This window comes from Lissotriton helveticus, chromosome 7 (assembly GCF_964261635.1).
Source record: "Lissotriton helveticus chromosome 7, aLisHel1.1, whole genome shotgun sequence".
NCBI classification, from domain to species: Eukaryota; Metazoa; Chordata; class Amphibia; order Caudata; family Salamandridae; genus Lissotriton; species Lissotriton helveticus.
Window position 1 is genome coordinate 1,687,075,620 of NC_136068.1, and position 20,702 is coordinate 1,687,096,321.

Here is a 20,702-nt window from a genome sequence, read left to right on the forward strand (position 1 = left end):
TAAACAGTACACCCACAGAATCACCTAAATCTACTGAATCTCACCATTGCCATTGTTTTATTAACAATTTATTGAAGAAAAGTAAACAGAGCCTAAACGTTTGCTAGCTGCACTTTGAAGAAAACAGGGTTTACAAGCTTACAGCACCAAAATATACATGTAAAATAAAAAGTACATAACTGGAACTATGCCCAATGTTGTCATATATTGCCGACTCAGGGTTCTGGTGACATTTGCTAACCAGTCTGCCTTCAGCCTCATGGTTTATGATGTTGCCAGAACCCTGGGATGGCAATGTTAGACCATAGTACACAGTTACCCGGTATGTATTTTATATATGATACATTGATATACTGATCTTTAGTTTTCATCAACAATCTTCCATCATATATCAACCCTGTCTCCATGTACACATACAGTTTGCTAAGACGTCCAATGTAACCATGACTGTTGCCATGTGTATGTGAAAATAAATAAATTACCTAAAAGACTAAATGACAACAAATTATTAAATATCTACATGTGACCACGCAATGTATTTTCCTATGATTACTGGCAGTGTTACAATAACACAATCGCCCTGTTCCCATGGGTGTCGATTCCCCAAAGTGATAGGAGTAGCGGAAGTGGCATCACATACCCTTTGATCATAATGACTTAATAGGAAGTAACATCATGTGATCTTTGACCTTTATTATTCCAGTAAGGCATGTCTCCTGACCCTAACAGCACATTCATATTCACTTACACCCACTTGCACTCATTGTTATTCATTGAGATTTACTATCCAAAGCAAATCCTGGTTGGCTATTGATAGTATCCCAAAGTAACACAACATTGTGCAATTCCTGCTTTGAGGTATTTTGAATCAAGTGGGCGTTCAATGGATGCTGCATAAGTGTTGCCATGCAACCATCCATGGGTTTTGACACAAATTTCAACCCACAAGAATTGGTAGAGAGGGATTTGTTCCAAAGTCTTATCACTTCTTGAGGCAGACTTATGAAAACAGCTCTCCTCTTTTTTCAAACGTTGTAGTGTGCAGCACACATGCAAAATGGAAAAAAACCCTTGAAGAATTATTTTTGTGCTGGAAGGGATTTTCTCCAGTAAAAAAAAACCTATGCTTCAGATAACACATATAACATTGCACTATTATGCAAGGGTGTGCATTGTCACATGACTGCCATAAGTGCATCAACGCACAAGGACGGAGACATTGCACCACATATTAGTAGATATGTTGCTTTGTTTTTCTCTTTCTTTGACGTGAGGCAGCCCGTCATCTTTGGTTCGGCATTGCCATTACCTTGTGTCAAAGAATAGTACATTTGGGCCTCAAGCTCTCATTTTCACTCACACACATGCTTACAAAGAAAGACACATGCTCACACTCACACACACTCCCTGTTTGACATTCACACTCATCCACCAGAATGCATACAACATACACTTAAAAAGATTTTGACCTACCAGAGCTGCCACCAAAGGGCCTGGTCCAGCTAAGAGTGCTCCTTTTTTCATTACACCAATAGTGAACAATATATTATTATTCACTATTAGTATAACAAAAGCGGTACGAAAATAACAAATGAGGCGCAACCTCTCCTGTTTTCCTGCCACTGAATTTGCCACTTCTGAGGCCATGGGTTGCAAAGTCAGAGGCAGGAGGCACAAGGGTCATGCCAGGGGCTGACTCTGCAACCCCCGGCTGACCCTTAAATTATGTCATACCTGTTCCTTGCTGGCATTATCACCTGATCCATATGAGAAAGCACAGCATATGCCGATGTATCCAGTTAAGGCTGCAGTGGTGCTTGTAACCATCTCTTTGGTGGAATAACCCAAACTTCGAATCCTGCCGTGACCGCGCAGCACTTGAGATGGAGCCATGTGATCCTGGGACTGAATGTCATGTAAAATCATTTTCTACCTTTCCTTGTAAATAATATATATTTTTTTTTGTATAGTGGATATTCGTATACTTCTGCTTGTTTAGGTGCTGCATATACTATTAGCCAATGTTGTTCTACTCCATTTGGATGGAAGGCTTAAGGATGTTGCAGGCATTCTGCACATACAGAACTATGTGCATGAAAATGGGACCTCGGTGAATAGGGGCTAAGCCTTTCCACCACCTTAGTGCCCACGAACCCAGGACCGATTAGCTATAGAGTCTAACTCGCTATCCTACTCACAAATGGAGAAACAAATGATTAGAAACACCAGAACCCCTCAACTAAGAACTTTACTTACTAAAGGATCTAGGGCGTCAAAAATATATTCTTTCTTACATGCTCCAACATCACCACGCGTCAAGACAAAGGTAGAGGAGGCATGGGAAGTTGACATGGGCCTTTGATGGCCTATACATCTTTGGGATAGACTATGGGTTAAATTACGAAAATCTTCTAGGGCTGCAAATACTATTCAAACTCTATTCTTCATCTATAATCGACTCCTACTCTCTCCATTAACACTTAGTAAAAGATATCCTGCCCTATCTCACGCTTGTTGGTCCTGCTCAACTCCTCAGGCGGATCTACTACACATGCTTTTCAATTGCAATCTGGTTCACCAGTTTTGGGTTCAGGTTTGGTCTCAAATTAACAAAATCTTCTCCACTTCACATCCGTTTCATATATCACATATTTTTTTAGGTAGTATTTCACCTATCTGGAACCCTCACAATCTCGATATAAAAATAATTGACTTACTTCTTGCAGTAGCTTTTCAGCAAATTACCAAAGCTTGGAAAGACTCCACTAAACTCTCTTATCAGACTTGGTGGTATGCTGTGTGCTATAATCATAGATTAGATACAACATATGTTTATCCACCTGTTTTAGCCCCTAAACGAAAGCAGTTGTGGGATCCGGTTACTTCATTTTTTGATTCTTGTGCCCTTCGTTCTCTGCCTAAATCTCCCTTTCAACAAGAAGTTGCTAAACCTCCTTGAGTTCCTTTTTTTCTTTTTTTTTTTCTTTTTCATAATATTCACAAAATTGCTATGTTGTTTAGTATTATATTTTATAGTAATGTATTACTCTTTATCTCTTAGCTGGTATTTTTTCTTTTTGTATTTATCTCAGATGAACTGTTTTTTCTTATCTATTTTGGATTTTTGATTCTCGTTCTCATGTGTTTCATTTATTCTTTCTGTATCAATTTCATGCATTCGTATATTTAAATAGTTTATATGACTTTTTCAAAACTTTCAATAAAGCTGGTTTTGAACTTAAAAAAAATTAAAAAAAAATTTAAAAAAAAGAAACACCAGAACCCAACACTCCCGGATCTCTCAGAAATCGCGGTAGCAAGACACACCTTTTCACTCACATTCTTGTACTTGTCCACAATAAGATCTGACAGAAACACAAAACTAGTTTAAAATATTTATTTTAACTATCATGCTCTAAAATGCAGTATACGAGCCACCACCACCAGCAAAATGCATAATATCAATGCAGTTAGCATTGCAGCAAGGCCATATATCATGAAGGGAAATATCATTTTATAAATACAGTAGATAAAGGACTATAAGTCCTAACCACGCTCACCTTGGTAAGCAGAAGTATTATTATATAAAAGAAGATCTCAGGCCTTTGTTAGCAGACCACATACCTTAGGACATTAATCATGTTTCTACATCACAGGTGTGTGTTGCTCTTCTCCCTGGAACGGTCCCTCTCCAAGTGTGTGTTACCTAAACATACATCCTCATATTATTAGAGTACGATTCTCCAGCAGAAACAGCTGAGTTGGTATGTTTTGTCTAAGTGCCAGAGCCTGACCAGAACAGAATAACAAGATACTGTGTTTATCGACCTTTCTAACTATGTTCAGACTAAACTCCAGGAACAGGCAGAGAACGAGCACTGCAGAGAGTTCTCATGTGAAAGGCATAAACAAAGTTGTGCAAAAATAAAGACATGCAGTGTTGTGCGCAAAACCAGCATCCTGGCTACCGGGCTCATGCTAACTTAAAGATGTTGGTAATATCTCTAGCAACTACGTGACAAGGGCTGATCCTGCCTTGCTGGAATTCCAAATGTTTACATTCAGATCAGTCAGATGGCAGTGTCAAGCATTACGTCTCATCCATGTTGCTGGAATCATTAGGTAGCGAAGTGCCCTGCAATCCTCAACAGTGCATGAACCTTATGTTTGAATCCCTATAAGTGCATAGAAACTAACCTGGAGGTCATATCACTGTGTGAGAAGGGAGCTTACCATAACATACCTATCAGTGCCAGGAGCGTACCATGAAAGCTGAGATTAGCATCAAAAATTCATGTAGTAAGTGGACCCTAGAATGCTTTCAATGTATCATGTGTCCCATTAAGTCCCCATCTTTTCTTTCAAATTCTCAGCAATAAATGGAACTGAACACAGACCTCCTACCCCCTTAACTAACTGCTTGGAGCTTAGAAAGAGTATATGGTCCTCACCATATATGCCCCTGTAATGCATGACATGTTTCTGGAAATCCCCAGTTCTACAAAGAAAGCTTACCATTAAATCCTTCTTCCGTTATATTCATAATCTTTATTTCCTTGTGTCATCTGCTGTGCATTGTCATGTTTATGCTTGGGATACACCACAGAAATGTGATTGAACGGTGCTAAGCTTGGATTCTGCTTAGCATGAAGCCCTTCAGTCACTGGCTGTGAGGTTTTTTTTGCACTCCCTGCAACATCTTTCCATATATCAGTGTCACTTGTGTTGCCCTCTGTCACAATCTCCTACATAACCTTTAAGGTTCAATAGTCCAGTCGTGCCATAACCCTGAAGAACATCTTTTTTCCATTTTGTGTGTATTTCTTTCACAGTCCAGGTTAGTTCTGCAGACTCCAGACTGACTGTTTATGATGAGGCAGAGGGGAAATGGCGGCTGGTCTGTGCTACAAGTGCAATCTCCTTGGTTGCCACATTGAGCTGTGAAGAGATGGGCTTCATCAGGTAGGAATGGGAATGCCATGGGTTATGTGTGCAGTCTCACCGTGCTTGACGCATTCAATATTATTTTGAACACGAAATAAATGTTTCAATCCAAGCACCGTTGTGAATTTCCCTCGGCTCCACTGGGCTGCACCTGTTATCAACAATTCACTTACCATGCCTCTTTCCTATTAACTTAATGGAATTCTCACATGACTTTCCTTCCACCAAACCAGTGCCATACTCTGACTAGCTACTAGGTATCCCATCTGCATCAGCACCTGCAAGGGCAGCTCCTACTTAGGAGTGGAGGAATATTACTCCACCTAAATGCCCCGGAGATGAAAAATAAAATGATAATTCATTACCATTGTATTTTTCATTCCCCATCCCGAACAGAGCATCAGGATGGGTTGCGGGCTGCTGCTAAGTGACAGCAGCAGGGAGGAGAGTGGGTCGGCTCTGTGTACACAATTTAAAGTGCACGTGATTTTTTGTCTGGCTGTCTTGTGACGGCCAGTTACACATGTGCACTGTAACCAGCTATAACCCAGTTGTCTGCAGTACTGAAGAGAACATCCGGAGCTAGAAGATCCTGTTGAGTAAGGTAAGGTTTTTTTTTAAATTTCTGAGCGTGCGCACCTGCCCCCTCTCCTCTCCCTGTAGATCCTAGCAGCCAAAATAGCCTCTACGATGTGTTGCAACATACACGCAGAGGGTCTGTCCCCGATGATAAGCACATCATAGAGGCTATTTTGGCCCACCTAATCTGATGGAGGTATAAATCTATACCTCAACTAGAAGTGGAGATTTACTATCCCACTGTAAGCATTTTATATGCGGTTTCATAGAGCTTAAAGAACCCAGGTTTTTGTCGAGCTCAACCAGGGATATAATGTATAGGGATATATACCAACATCTACTGGTTTGAGGAGTGGATAATCTAGATTCCCTAATTTTCGGAAAGGAGTCTTTATATATAAAGAGAAAAGAATAAGGTTGTTTGGAGATATCGTTCTTCCCCGAGGAAGGTGGTCGAGAAACCAATGAACCCACCGAAATGTGCCCATGCTATGAAACTCTGTACACTAGATCCCCTAAATATTCGATTAAACTAAATAATTTGGATAAAAGAACCTCATTTTAATAAGGGTTTGCTTCAACTAATGATTTTTCTGTGATTTGTGTCTCTCTAATGACATAATTTATTGTCTATAATACTCTCCCGCTAGGTATTAATGGCTTGTTTAAGAATGTTTTATGAATGCTTTTATTTTCTTTCTGATGCAATGATCAGTTTGATCTTTGAAATGTTAAACATGCTTGGATTATTACAATATTCCATGTATAGTGTTTTTAATCAATATACAACACATTTTTTGTAAAAATAAATAGTTGTTTATATATTTATGAATACATATTAGATATTATTTTTTGGTGACATTGGTTGGTCCTTGGTATGAATGATCTCATGTTGGTTTGTGAAGTTACCCAAGGGGGAGTTACTTTTTTGACCTATTATTTTAAAGCCTCGAACCCGAGTTATAGCGAGGGAGAAGGCCTGTATTAACTTGTATAACCCAAGACAGAAGAGTCATTAGGCTATTAGAATATTCCACCCACTGAGAGTGGAATGCACACTATAAGAGCAGCCCAAGCAAGACAACTGTATGTTTTTGTATATGTAAAAATTTATTTTCAATAAAAATATTCGAAATAAAAAAAATAATAAAAAAAAATAAAAAAAATGATAGAAGCAGAAGGACAAACATCCGAATGTTGGAAGAGAAGGCTTATTTGAGCTATTAAGAGCCCTGAGCCTATACATTGTCTTTAGTGGAGCCCCCACGGATAGCAGCTGTGACTACTAAGTTAAGTTCACATGTCACACTTCTGTATTTTTATTTATTGATCTGGGAGCACTCCTACAACATATGTCCCTCTGGTCTGTCACAGAGCCATGCAACACTCAGAGCTAGATGTAAAGACTGCCGGAGCTAACGGGACCTTGGGGTATTTCTGCGTGGATGAGAAGCAGCTTCCCAGTGCCAAGCGGCTGACTGAGATCCTTTCACCATGGTAAGGTGGTAGCTTGTGTGTAAGGGAATCATCACGAGCCACTTTCTATCACACTTTCATATTTTGGAAACGTCTGTCTTGTGTCAGTGGATCGCTCTGCAAAGGCCTGTGACCTCCTGTACGATGCAAATAAGTAAACAGTGTTTTCCAAAATTACCAAGAATAATTTTATTATTTTAGTATTTTTTTTATTATAAATTACAATTTTAACAATGTCAAAGTATAGGAAAAATCTAAAGAAGAGGAGATGAGTGTTCACCAAGAAGGCCTTTTCCAGGATGCTGTTGTGTTAAAAAGTAATTTCAATGCGGTACAAATGCAGTGTCTGTAAAATGGGTGGCCTGGGGATACATTTAGGGGGTCTAGTGGAGTCAGACTAGTATAGCAGAATGTTTATTTTGAAAAGAATCGGCGAAAGGTAAAATATGTAACAAAAGCTGGGAAGGGCTGCATTTGAGGTTTGTATATGTAATCTCAGAGACGTAACCTGTATATTTGACAAAGTGAGCTCAGAAGCCAAAAAAAGTTCAAAATTGTGCAACTTAACCTAGCACACAAAGTATTACATCTATTCTCAAAAACTCAAAAATAAGCAGTCCATCTGCGCCTAACAAGGGTAACTTGACTGTTTCCTCCTCGAACAGGAAATGTAAACAATTGAAATGCACCAAACATCTTTACACTATGAAGCTGCCTCGGTGCTTTTTTCTCAGAGTTTGAACCTACGTTACATTCTAACATCTCTCTGATAGTTATTTTTTCCCTTTTCAGTGAGTGCCCAAAAGGAAAGTTCCTTGCCATCCAGTGCCAAGGTAGGAAAGACAGAATTGAAGTGTGTCGAGGTTTTGGAGTACTGTTAGTAGTCTGCATCTGCACCATCAGTATCCTATTGTAGATGACTTGTGTTCAGATGAGAAGTGTTTTAAACATATGGAGTTGAGAATGTTGTCTCTGTCTTAAATGATGATGACGGTACTTAGATATAAGTATCAGACTTCCTAGATCTTTGTCATGTGCCTGTTCCAGTGTATTTTGTGCATAGATTCCCCCCTCTTTGAGCGCATGGGGTCTTTTCTCTTTTTCCTTCTCGACTCCTGTCATATATTCTGGTCTATTGTACATCTTTCTTCTACAGCTCTGTATGCGTCTGGTTTAAAGAGGAATTTACGTGGAATGAAACATGTGTTGGCTGTCAAACATTGGAATCCGGGGCTGGCAATGAGTCTAGACACGATTTGTTGTTGAACTGTGATGAAGCATGATTGGGCAAATGTTCATGGTTTATTATCGTCTTATGTTGGAAAAATTGTATTATGAATGCAAAGAATGCTCAGTAGAAAGTGGATGGAAGAGGAGCCAGCTGTTGTTTCACATGGATACATAGTTGGATTTTGGAATCAAACTGATCAATCATTTGTAAACGATGACTTTTATACAAAAAATCAAGAAATTCTATTCTTGTGGACCCTATTCGGCAAATGTTTAATAAAGGCTCCTGAGGTTCCAATTAATCCATGCAAATTACATCAAGGCATCCCACAATTCCAATCCAAGTCCACAGCAAAATGTCTATTTACAACTGTTGCCTCTAATTCACCTGGAGTGGCACCAACTCCGTGGGTTCACAAAGCCTTCTTCAGTCACTACACAGACACAGAAGCAAAGTTTTACATATTTTGAGGGGTGGACTGACCAAGTAAACCTCTTTTGCTGGTTTTCTCCTCAGTAGTTACAGAGCCATCTGCACTCTCCAGTTTATTCAGAGTTGCACCTGTTAAGCTAATACTACTGGCCATGACTGCACCCCTATGTCCTGAAGGCGAGTAAGAAAATTGTGACGCTAGGACTGGAGGAAAGTTACATTCTAGAGATTCAAATCCAAAGCTAGAGAGACCTGTCTCCAGATTAAGTGGGCAGGTAGGGAGACCCTCGTGCTTCAAGTGTGTTTGGGTTATATCATCTGTAACAGACAGCCCTAACCTGTGAGTGGCTTGTGCAGGGCTAAAATTATTGGACAAGAATTATTGGACTGTCGCCATCCTTTAATGTTGGCCAAGGTGGTCCACTTTGTATTTTATGGATATGGTTTTTGACAAAAGCTATTCCAAAATCATTGTACCATAAAAGTGAAATATTGCAAATGCATGGCTTCCTTCTATTCACCTTTCTCTCTCTGCAGGCAACTCCAAATAGTGAGCCAATTTACTCGTACAACGGGTCACAGAATGTTTCCACCTCAAAGGTCCTACCTGTTTATTTTTTCTGTTCTAGGTGCCTGCATTATGATGGACTACTTTTACTAACTAGCAGCTTGATGTACTATACATTTACAGGAGAACATAAAACCTCCTTTCTCACTAACATATATCACATAGGAGGCAGTTTGCAGCCGCTTGTGAATACCTGCCTCTTTCTTGCATTTTCATTGGATGACAGCAAACTCTTTTTTTAAAGCACCATTGACCCTTGTCTTGTGTTCAGGCACTGCTTTCTTGAATTCAAAACAAACCTAAGCAGCCAGCGAATGACACTGCAGTGACTATTAAGCCACCAATCCACAGGGACAGCTTCCACTTTACAATCAAACAAGCTGTTCCATGCCGGTTGTGGGTAATTGTTTAGTTGTTTGCTATTGCATCTGCTTAAGACAGTTTCAGGCAGGGAATAGCAAAAATGATGTGAAATCCTGCATGAATAGTATATCTATTAAAAACATATTGGGTCCATTCAATTTGCCATACTGATTAACCTCCTGAATTTGAGAGTTAAATTGTATAGCTTCATTACAAAACGTAATAGCTCAGGGATGTATGTTCATGGTATTTTTTTAAATCATTCCTTTGAAACTTGCTGCAGGAATCATGAGCTTTCTAATCACGTTATGTTTTTTAAGTTTTTGTGGGAACATTGCCATTCAATCTCCCCCATAGTTGAACTTTGTGCAACTACATGACACAGGTGGCTACAATTTAAGCTGGCTTATTAAACTGTTACTTATGGCAACATTTTAGGAAAAGAGTTTTAAAATCATGTCAAAGAACTATGTATTAATGAGCCGAGCAGCTGAATACTTATTTTATGGAAACCCACCTTCTGTCTGGCATATTAGTGCAAACATGCATTATTCCAATGCATTTCCAATCCTTTCTGAGATTCAAACTGTGCTATAAGTTTTGGTACAAAATTCATTTTGTGCATCAATTTGTACTTTTTGGTGTCTCTAAAGTTCAAGTTACCATATTTTTGCAGACTGTGGACGGAGGAAGCTACCAGTCGATCGGATTGTTGGAGGACAAGATGCTAGTCTAGGAAAATGGCCATGGCAAGTCAGTCTCCACTATGATGACACACACCTTTGTGGTGGATCCCTCATTTCTTATGAGTGGGTTCTGACTGCTGCACACTGCTTTCCGGAGTGAGTACTGTTAGAATTGGTACTTTGATGTACAGATCTAACATTAGCTTGACTACCCTTGGACCCATGTTATGTCTGACATTCACTGGTTGTGGCTGTCATTTGTGTTGCAATACAAATATTACTATACAGCAAATTGTATTTGAAGGTTTTGTCCAACTTCATAAGCCTGCTAGTAAAAAAAGAAAGAGTTGCCCGACCATCCGGGGGGATCATGACACTTACCTCATTCAGGATTGCGGGAAAAGTCAAGTTAATAAATACATCATGCACATGGTTGTTGGTTTGTAAGGTATCCCAACTCATTAGAGAAATGAAGACTGGCCACTTGATTCTTGTAAATGTTTATATACAGTGGGGTTTTCAAGAGCGGTATGAAATGGAAATGGGGCTTTTCAAGGACGATAGGAAATTTTTTAGTGAAAAGTATGAAAATGATCTGATGGTCATAATGGGAGATTTTAACCATAAATGAAATACCAAAAAATTAGACCCCTGGTTCGATGAAATACTGAGCTCTTACGATATAATGCCAGCTGACTTCCCCATTTGTACTTCCACCAGACAAGATGAAGCACTTCAGAAGTGTTTAGGATTAAAGGGGTTATTTAGCTTGAATAGCAGAATGGAACCCGATCGTCCAGCTAAACAGACCTTTAGAATAGGTAATCAATACTGCTCCATAGACTATGTATTCATACATGCCTGGAACTATGCCACAGTAAAAAGGTTCCGGGTAATCTGACATTCAGACAGTCATCATAATGCCCTGCTATTAGACCTGGCACCATTGGCATGGGTCTCCCTTCCATTTTTTGCTTCTGCCTCCTGTGTTTCTGCTATGTTTTTGCTGGTCTAGATACTTTGGGTACTTTGACACTGCTATTCAGTGCCAAAGTGCAAGTGCTCCCTATTGTAACATGTTGTAATGGATTAGTGACTTAATGATTGGCTTATTTGATTGACTTGTCAGACGCTAGTATATCGCACTATGTGTGCCCAGAGCCTGTCAATCAAATGCTGCTGATGGGCTTGCAGCACTGGTTGTGTCACCCACAGAAGCAGCTGGTAAAATATAGCTCAGGCCTGCCATTGCAGAGCCTGTGTGCAGTCTGGGACTGCCATATTGCCTTGGCAAGTGCATCCACTTGTCAGTTCCTAAACCTTCGCTTTTCTACATATTAGTCAGCCCTAATGTAGGCCCAAGGGCAGGGTGCATGTATGTAAAAGGTAGGACATGCCCTGTTGTGTGTGGCATGTCCTGAGACTGAATTACAGCCAATTTCGGTTTTCACTATTGCAAGGCTACCTGCTCCCATAGTTCAGAATGGGCAGTTTGATTATAACGTCTTATAATCCTAACTGACCCAGGGAACAAGGCAGAAATACGAGTTTAGTATGCCTGAACTCAATGTTAAAATACATATTTTAGTGTGGGTGATTTTTACATTCTGTGTTTGAAAATACCACTTTTAGAAAGTAGGTATTTTCTTGCCTAACCATCCAGCATGCCTCTGCTAGGTTTGTGTATTCCATGTCTGGTTTTTGAGTGACAGGGGGCTGGAGAGGGTCTTGGCTCCAGCAGTTTGATGGGTCAGGGCTGGGCTGAATATGACCTGCATTGAATATAGAGTAGGGGGCGGAGATTTCCGTTCACTGACCTGAGCCCTCATAGAATAGAGAGTAGGGGGAGGAGATTTCCTTTCAGCTACCTAGGCCAGGTCTGCTCTCAAACAATGCTGTCTCCACCTGAAAGCGCGATACAACAAGGAGAAGCGTGTCGCTGCCGCAGCTGTTCACCGTCGCATCACAGACGAAGCGTGTTGCATCACCGGAGAAGCGTGCTACCGCCGCCACAGATGTCGCCGTCGCATCACCGGAGAAGCATGTCGCACTGCATGTTGCGGCTCCAAAGTTAATTGATATTGCCACACGGCCATTGGCCATCGGGCGCACACTCATCGCATCCACCTTGTTGCCTCGCATCCAAGACGCCATTTTGTCGCCTCGCACCGTATCGTCGCATCGCATCGAAGCGTCATCTTGTCACATTGTAACTGGAATGCAATAAGAAACCGACGCATCACCTCCTCTCCAGTAAGGAACCGACGCATCACCTTCCGTGTGCTGCAGTAAGGAACCAACGCATCACCTCCCCCAAAGCAAGGAACTGATGCATCACCTTTCCCTGCGACCCTTTTGTTCGTATTGCGAGACACATCCAAGGTACTTTGAGAGTTAAGTGTTGCATTTACCATTGTAGTGTTGTTCCTATTATCCCAATAGGCTCTGCGCATTGGAATAATACCTTCAATAGTATAGACCTAGGACGGAGGTTAACTAGGTCTTCTACTGACGATATTAGACTTAAAGTTTTGGGTTTGCCAGCTAGCTCAGAGTTCACTAGAAACTTTCTCGAATAGGCAAGGAGGAGTTGAACCTCCCTGGATAGACAAGAAGGGATTTAGTTTCTGACAACCATAGAACATGACAACTTTGCTCTCCCCTAATCAAGAGTGTATCTCTAGAGTCGTGTGAAAACAAAAGACAACTTATTTTACTCAGTCAGTTCAGTGCATTCTTAGTTTCACCAGATTGTAGAGAAAAGGAAGAGACGGGCGTGTTCAATAAAAGATGTTATTTATTGATCAGTCTCTTTTCTCGTACAAGAGAAATGAATCGATATTATGGCAATACTTATGGTTAAGTAAAGTGCATACAATAAAAGCAGAAGTATAAAATAATACTGTAAAAACATTTATATGGTTTCTAAGCCATATGGTGGTTTAAAATGGATAAAATAGATACATACATATATACATTTGACTAATCGTACTCAACTGGTGCTTCTAACTACGCCTACCCCAGTGTACCTGACCTAAGCCTAATACGTGGGCGGGAGTAGATAAGTAGCAGTTTAAGTTAAGTTTGTTTTGCCAAGTGACTGACTCAAGAATTCTCTGTAAGGGGTTATTCAGTTTTGTACCTGAGATCTAGAATGGTTGAGGGCTGGTATCTCTCGTCTTTGGTCTCGATATTCCAGGCTGCCTGCAAGGGCTGCTTGGAAGCGCCGGAGCTGGATTTCTCGGCAGGAGAAAGCAGCGTCTCGTTCTCAGCGCGTCAGGAAGGCGGGGCAGCTCCAGCGGGGTCCGCTCTGTGCTGGCCTCTTCGGCAAGTCTCGCTGCTCCGATCTCGTCACCACCGCGTGTGTTTGCTTAAGGCAATATCGGTAATATTTATACCTGTAAGGTGCCGAGATTGACGTAAGGACGGACATAGATACGTCAATAAGGATGTCATACGAACTAGTCGTTAGCACATTCTTTACTGAAGTTCTTGGTGAAATCAAAACAATGGCCGCAGGGATTTTCCCAGGTTGTCATAGGTTTGATTTGTTTTGAGAACTCCGTATGCCTTATCAGGGGCTGAAGGAATAGTGCTTGCCTAATTAGATGGCAAGCGTTATGACCTAATCAGATAACGCGTTCCTGTGCCGTGGTGTGGCTTAATCAGATAACGGTTTTTGCATCATGGGATGGCTGCTAGTTAATTGTTAACCAGAACAGGGTCAGGAATAGGGGGATCGATACAGAACCTATAGGAATACATCACACCCACTCCACGCTAACTATGTCCATGTTTACAAATCTAGGCATAGTAAATATACAGTGACGTATGTGTATACCGTACCACCCCAAAATACATCCATATGCATTTCGAAATTATGTAATACACGAGAAAAATATAATCATATGCACTATATGCACATAAGCAGTAGAGGAATGCTAAATTAATCACGCATATTCATATATCATTATTAATAAGATATGAAAATAACACATGAAATGGCTCTTAATACAGAAGAAAAAAATGCGAGACCATTTCATCACAAAATAAAATATCCATGAACACGCCAGAGGGCAGCTAATGTCTCTAAAGTTCCTAAAATAGAAATTTAGTTCTCTAAGAATAGTTTCTACTTTAAGCAGAAGATAAGTGTCCCGAAAAACTATAAAAATATTTTGGGGATTTGTGAAAAAATCTGCTGTCCGTAGACTGGAGAAAAATTGTTCACGTTACTTTATCACTAAAGTTGAAGGCCAAATTCACGGTGGTTGGAACGCCGCGTGCTAGCTTGCTCAAAAGTCATTATTTCTGCTCTGGTGAGAACATCATATCATTTAGACTGTCGAAAAAGCTGTCAACAGCTTCCTGTGAATGTTCACTAACTCGGAAAAAGTGGTCACCATGCATTCATGAGCATGATTGCCTCCATTGATGTTTTGATCAGCATAGCTGACAGAAGGTCGTACCTGATCGATGCTGCTTTCATCTTGAACCTCACTACCCCTCAATCGTAGTGGTGAAGTTTCCACGAATGCCGTCATCAGGATTGGTAGCCGCTGGGGACAGCACAATGCATGAGCCGTGACCGGACCCAACAAAGTTTCTGCATCCATTGGCGCATCCGATTGTAGCGTCAGACAGGTGTCCAACACGCATTCTTCTCCGCATAGCAAGCACCTTAATACAGGTAAAACACATCTTTGCCACATTGGTCGAAATGAAAGAAACCAAGTCATGTTCAGGTCTCTAAGCCGGGATAGTCCAAGGATCTTAGATATCCGGTCCCGGTATCCAATGGCTAGGATTGTTTCTTCCCTTGTCGCAGGTGTTTTGTCTGTGACACGGTCTGCCATAGCGAAATAACAGGATCAAAAATAGGATTCCTGCCACTAGTCCCAAAAGGAGAGGAAGTCCACCAAAGATGGAATGGACAAAGTCCGGAAAAATACCCAGAATGGCTTTAAATGGTGTTAAAGCCCCCGAAAACACTGTCTTAAATACATTTGAGACTCCACTGGTATCATAAATATTTAAGATTTCGTTCAGGATTTCTGCGAAATGTATGGGGGAATTAGTTGATAACAATGAATGAATCTCTGCCGTTGTCCTTGCAACTTGGAGATCATACGTTTCTTTTGATGACGTGAGCCTGGTCGGCGTCTGAAGGAGCACTGTTTTCATTCTGCTTAAAGTATCAATTCGAATAGAAGCAATTTTCAAGTTCGGCCATAACCTTGCCTCCCTGTCTGGCATTGCGCTGGGGAACAATACTTGTTCACAGCACATGACCTTCGCAGTCGTAGTTACGAGATAAGGTACTCCGGGCACCAAACTACAACATCTGCGGTCTACAATTATAATGTAACTCCCGTTCGATAGTCTCCTAAAGAATGGTTCTATTTGTGCTGCAGGTGCGCCTAGCTGGTGGCATGAAAGGTTATTTGAGGACCCTTCACAGGTGCCGTGTAAACTAATTCCATTACACAGAAGTGTACCGCTTAGTGACATCGCACAATTATTGCCACTAAGAAACACTTTCTGGCCTTTATTACTGACACATGCATGTGAATAGGGCAAGTTCCATGTTGACTTAATGTACCCTTTACCCAATTTTTCGTAAATGCCAGCCTGTATATATTTTTGGCAGTATTGAAACCTGAAAGTAGATATTGGAACATTAATTATCCCATGTATTCTCCATTCACTGACAGGTCGTTCTGACATTGTCACTGGTAATCTCTCGAGTTTCTCAATGCTCAGGATTGTATAATCAGCACCCTTCTGTGCCATACTGATTTGTTTATCAGTAAGGTTAAAGATATTGAATAGTGACGTTGTGTTGATTAAACGCCAAGGCACATAGCCTGAACGCAGATTTTGTCACGTCCATCCAAGCTGTACAATAGAACGCAATTGGGACTGACCGTGTTGTAACAACAGTAAGTCTTGCGATATTATGTCGATTGCTGAAGACACAATGCTGTCCAAAGAGTATATTCTGGAGGACAGAGTCATTAACCCATTGTCCACTACAGAAAGTGATTTTTCCAAATTAATACGGTCAATTTCCCGTATTCTCTCTAATGTTTCAATTTGAGTTATTTTCCAGGCTTCGTTATAAGCTGCATATACAAAGGCTGCTATGAAGCGTTTCTGACGCTGTTTGCGCGGTCCCATAATGAAGTCACGCAGTCAGCACCATCAGTAAGTAAAGTTAGGTGTTGCTTAATTTCTGCCAGTGTGGATGTTTGTAGCCATTGAAGGCAGAGTTTGCCCACACTGTACGTGGTAATTATCCCTGGGTGTTGTCTTTGGGAATATCTAGGGTCTGGCCTGGTCAATGTGAACCCCTGTATTTTGTTCAGGAATCTGTCTTGACAGTTATTAGTATCTGTGGGCTAGATCAACCACTGTTTCCAATCAGGATGTGTTCTGTTTTGGCTTAATATATGGTTTACGTCTATCTCCTCATCTATAGAGCTATTACTGTTCATTGTTGGCTTTGGAATAGACGGTTTGTTTAAGTCTTTGATTTTGGCTAGGCCAAGACAGGTAGTTTGTTGAACAGTGTCATTCAAAAATATAATTTGTTCTGGGATCATGCAGGCTCTAAACAATGATTCTATACCTTGTACTTGCCATTCTTTTGTACCCCAAACACTTTTTACTTCAACATTTTTGTCCCAATAATCAAAACCAAATGTACTCATTTGCTCAAAAAATGAGTCTGAATATATCAATTTAGTGTTTGTAAGCATGGTCTTCGTACCTGTCTTATTTGACAATTTGAAATAAAATGTTTCTGTATTACTTGTGTTGAACCCTGAAAAATATGAATATTTGTCATAAAAAGTTCTTGAGCTACCTTTTGGAGGGGTTGCACAGTGTTCCCATTGATTATAATTTAAAACATTTCTAGGTTGTGCAGATTTATGCAGATAATGGTTACCAAAGTGATTATAGCAGAACATCTTATCATAATTAGACGAACCCTGCAAATAATCATGTTTTGTAAATTTAGCAGACATTACTAGGTCAGACATCATATCATTAATACTTTCAAAGTCCCAATCATCAGCAAATGAGCTTGGTTTTACAAAGTCACTCAATGAGATCTTGATTTGATGTGGATATTTCAGGATTTCGACCGGACCATAGATTTCATAATCAGTATTGTCCCATGCTACCCCACCGGGTATAGGATTGGCTGTGAAGTTGACTGAAGAAAGTTCTCTTTTCTCGACGTGTGAAGATGTGTGTGGTTTGAGGACCAAGTTGATTTTCTGGCTTGCTGTGTCCATTTTAGCATATTTTCCCTCAATGAAATGTCCCAAACATAGTACCATGATGAGCCAAAGTATGAGGATAAGTGCACCTAAGGCCACCCAGAATTCAATCCATGGAGAAATCAGATAGGTTTCTTTCAGATGTTGAAAAAGTTCCTTAGCTTTATCTTTAAAGGTTTTTGTTGATGTCTGTTTCTTTGATTCACTCAGATCTTCATATGGATCATCGAAGTTGATGAAGTAGCCGGATGCCGTTCTGTCTATTGTTCCAATTGCTTCAGGATTACTGTTTGCTTTATTAGTGTGTTTTGTTGCAGCAGCATAGTCATTTGTTACTTCATTGTAGATTGGTGTGTCTCTGCTAAATGTTTTTATTTGGGTTTTTAGAGGTTTAAGTTCCATAGCATTGTTGCATAGTCCTTGTTGTTCTGTAGGCATTTCAAATGTGAGTAGCCTCTTAGATTGAACCTCTGTGTTTGTAGCAAACCTTGGTGTTCTACTACTTATCGGGAGTCCACTTGGCCTACTGTTTGTTATCAGCCACATGATTGTGGTTTTACCAGGTCGATTGATACAACTCTGTTCTCCTTTTTACCAGCAAGGGGCGGTAGTACTATTGATCTTGTCCCGTTGATAGACAAGACAGGAACTGCTTTTCTGTAAGAAGGCCCAAATTCCTTCTTTACCGCGATCTTTTCTCTGACTAGATCCCCGACTTTTGGAATCCAGACAGGTCTTGCTGGGACAGGTGGTTTTTCTTCAGTGGTCCTTGGCTGTTGTTTCAACTTTATGTTGCTCAGGTCTTTCCTTGTTTCATTTAAGTCCTGCAAAATAGCCAAACGATCTTTGATATCAAAGCTTTTTTCTTTAACCACTGAAGTCTGACTGTCAAGATCTAAGACCATCATTCTAGTTCCAAACAATAATTCGTACGGACTGAATCCCCTCAGAGAATTTCTTGGCAGGTTGTTTAGACTACGTTGGACACTTATTAGATGTTTGACCCACCCAGCTCCCGAACCTAAAACCTTCGCTGTTATAGATTACTTTATGCCTTTGGTTTTTTCTTTACACCATCCCGTTCCCTCAGGTAGGAAGTGAGAAGAGTCCCGCTATGCTATGCTCATTTGACCATGTTTTTCACACGCTTTAGGGCAAGTGGAAAAACATTAGCCAAACGTAGCATGCTTCTAGCGTATATGCCATTATAGACTCGTAAATCTTTTTATAACAGTTCAGACGTCAGCCGAGTGCTGGGGATCTACATTACAAGTGGAAACTAGTCTTTATATGTTAATTGGATGCATTAATTTTTATTGTTGATCCATTCTGGAGTGAAACGCCATGGTAATATACCGTTTCTCTCGCCACTGCGTTCTCTGTTGCAGTCAGGGCATTTCTTTACAAAAATGTGATGCTGCAGGCTCATGCCTGGCCACCAGTATTTTGATTGTAATTCTTCCAGAGAATCTTTTAGTTTGAGGTGTCTGAGACCCTCACCCATATGTGCGTCTGCTATTAACAAGCCTCTCCTGTCCGTGTTTGGAATTACTCTGTCCCCCACTCCAGGGATTCGAGCAAAAGGAATGGAGTTTGCATCGATCATGTATGTATATTTGAGTGGATAGTTGATCGGTAGCGCTGAGCAGTCGCCTTTTGATGACGTTTTCACCGCCAGCACTGTTTCACCGTCAATGTATTTTACTGCGCGCTTTTTTCTAACTACGGAAGCCGATTCAGTTGCTACCGTTGCGGCTTTCTCAGCCAATGAATTCCCTGCAACGTGAACGCCATCACGCTGATGACTCAGTGAGTGTATCACGTGAGTCTTTGGTAGTTCTTTCTGTAAAAGAACTATTTGTTTCCAAAGCACTTTTTGCTTTATTGTTGCACCTGTGTCATCTTTGTAACTGTTTTGAATCCAATTCTGCAAATCGTTGTTATATGATTTGACGCAGTAATATGAATCGGACACTATAAGTGCCGGGAATTCGCGATCTGCATTATCTAGCGCCATTTTCAATGCTATTATTTCAGTTTGTTCTTCTGAATTAGTTTCTACTGAATGTGTTTTTATTAGCAGAGGTCTCAGTTTCCCTCCGTGCCACACTTCTTTTGTGATTTCACATGTGGGGTTATATGCTTGTTTTCCCCACCCTGGTGGTTGAGCATGGCCGTCTGTATAGATTACACAGGCGTACTGTCGTAAGGGCCGAATGTCGATTGGCAGAGGGTATGTCATTTCATATTCTAGATATTTTAATTCTTTTAATTCTGGATCAAAGTAGTATTTTACTCTGTCCGTTGTAATTGAATTCACCCATTGTATCCATTCAGGATTCAACGCTGTTGTTGGTAAATTACATGGGGTTGTTAATGCCTCAAAGGCTGATTCTGCTGTTCTGACTGTGATACGTCTACCGTCAGCGTTGTCTTTTTCTCTTGCTATAGCCGTTTGAACTGCATGAACAATGTTTTCTTTAATACTGAAACTCTTTTCAGCTTCTGTGTACAAGTGTGATTTATATGCAATTGGTACCTTTTCTCCCTCATTAGAGGTCAGGTATGTGAATCCGCATCTTCCTGGGATGACTCGAATCACAAGATTGCGTGTGTTATCACGTGTTTCTAATTTTGTTTTAATTAACATGTCTGTTTGTAAAGATCTCAAAATTTCTGTGTGTATTTGAGTCCAATTGATTCTTTTAAAATCTGGTTTTATTAAATCATAAAGGGGTTTTACCCTTTCTGCGTAATTTGCAATGTATGTTCTTCCGAAATTTAGGAAGCCTAGAATTGATTGTAGGTTTTTTAGTGTTCTAGGTGCTTGGAGTACAGCACATTTCTCTAGGAAATTGTCAGCCAGGCTTTTGCCTTCACTTGATAATTCATATCCTAAAAACAGGACTGTTAGATGGGCAATTCTAGACTTTTTAAAGTTGAATTTGTAACCCTCTGATGCGAACCCAAGTATTATGGTGTTCACTCTCTTCAAGTGAGTATCCAAGTCATCATCTGTTAGGTAAATGTCGTCGACATAGGATAATGCCTCGTCATCATATGTTTGTAGTAATTATGTTACTCTCGCTGAGAATAATCCTGGGCTGTTCTTGTGCCCCTGGGGTAAACGGCAG

At 40.5% G+C, this 20,702-nt stretch overlaps 1 protein-coding gene across 4 annotated transcripts in view; it reads left to right on the plus strand.

Moving 5' to 3' along the window:
- The window catches only part of HPN (hepsin), a 432,603-nt gene that overhangs the window by 310,803 nt on the left and 101,098 nt on the right, over positions 1-20,702 (plus strand). For all 4 annotated transcript variants that reach the window (XM_078655375.1, XM_078655378.1, XM_078655377.1 and 1 more), the window contains 4 exons: positions 4,833-4,962; positions 6,898-7,020; positions 7,792-7,832; positions 10,270-10,435. In XM_078655375.1, the coding sequence (XP_078511501.1) occupies positions 4,833-4,962; positions 6,898-7,020; positions 7,792-7,832; positions 10,270-10,435 (460 nt within the window). The remainder of the gene's footprint in view (positions 1-4,832; positions 4,963-6,897; positions 7,021-7,791; positions 7,833-10,269; positions 10,436-20,702) is intronic.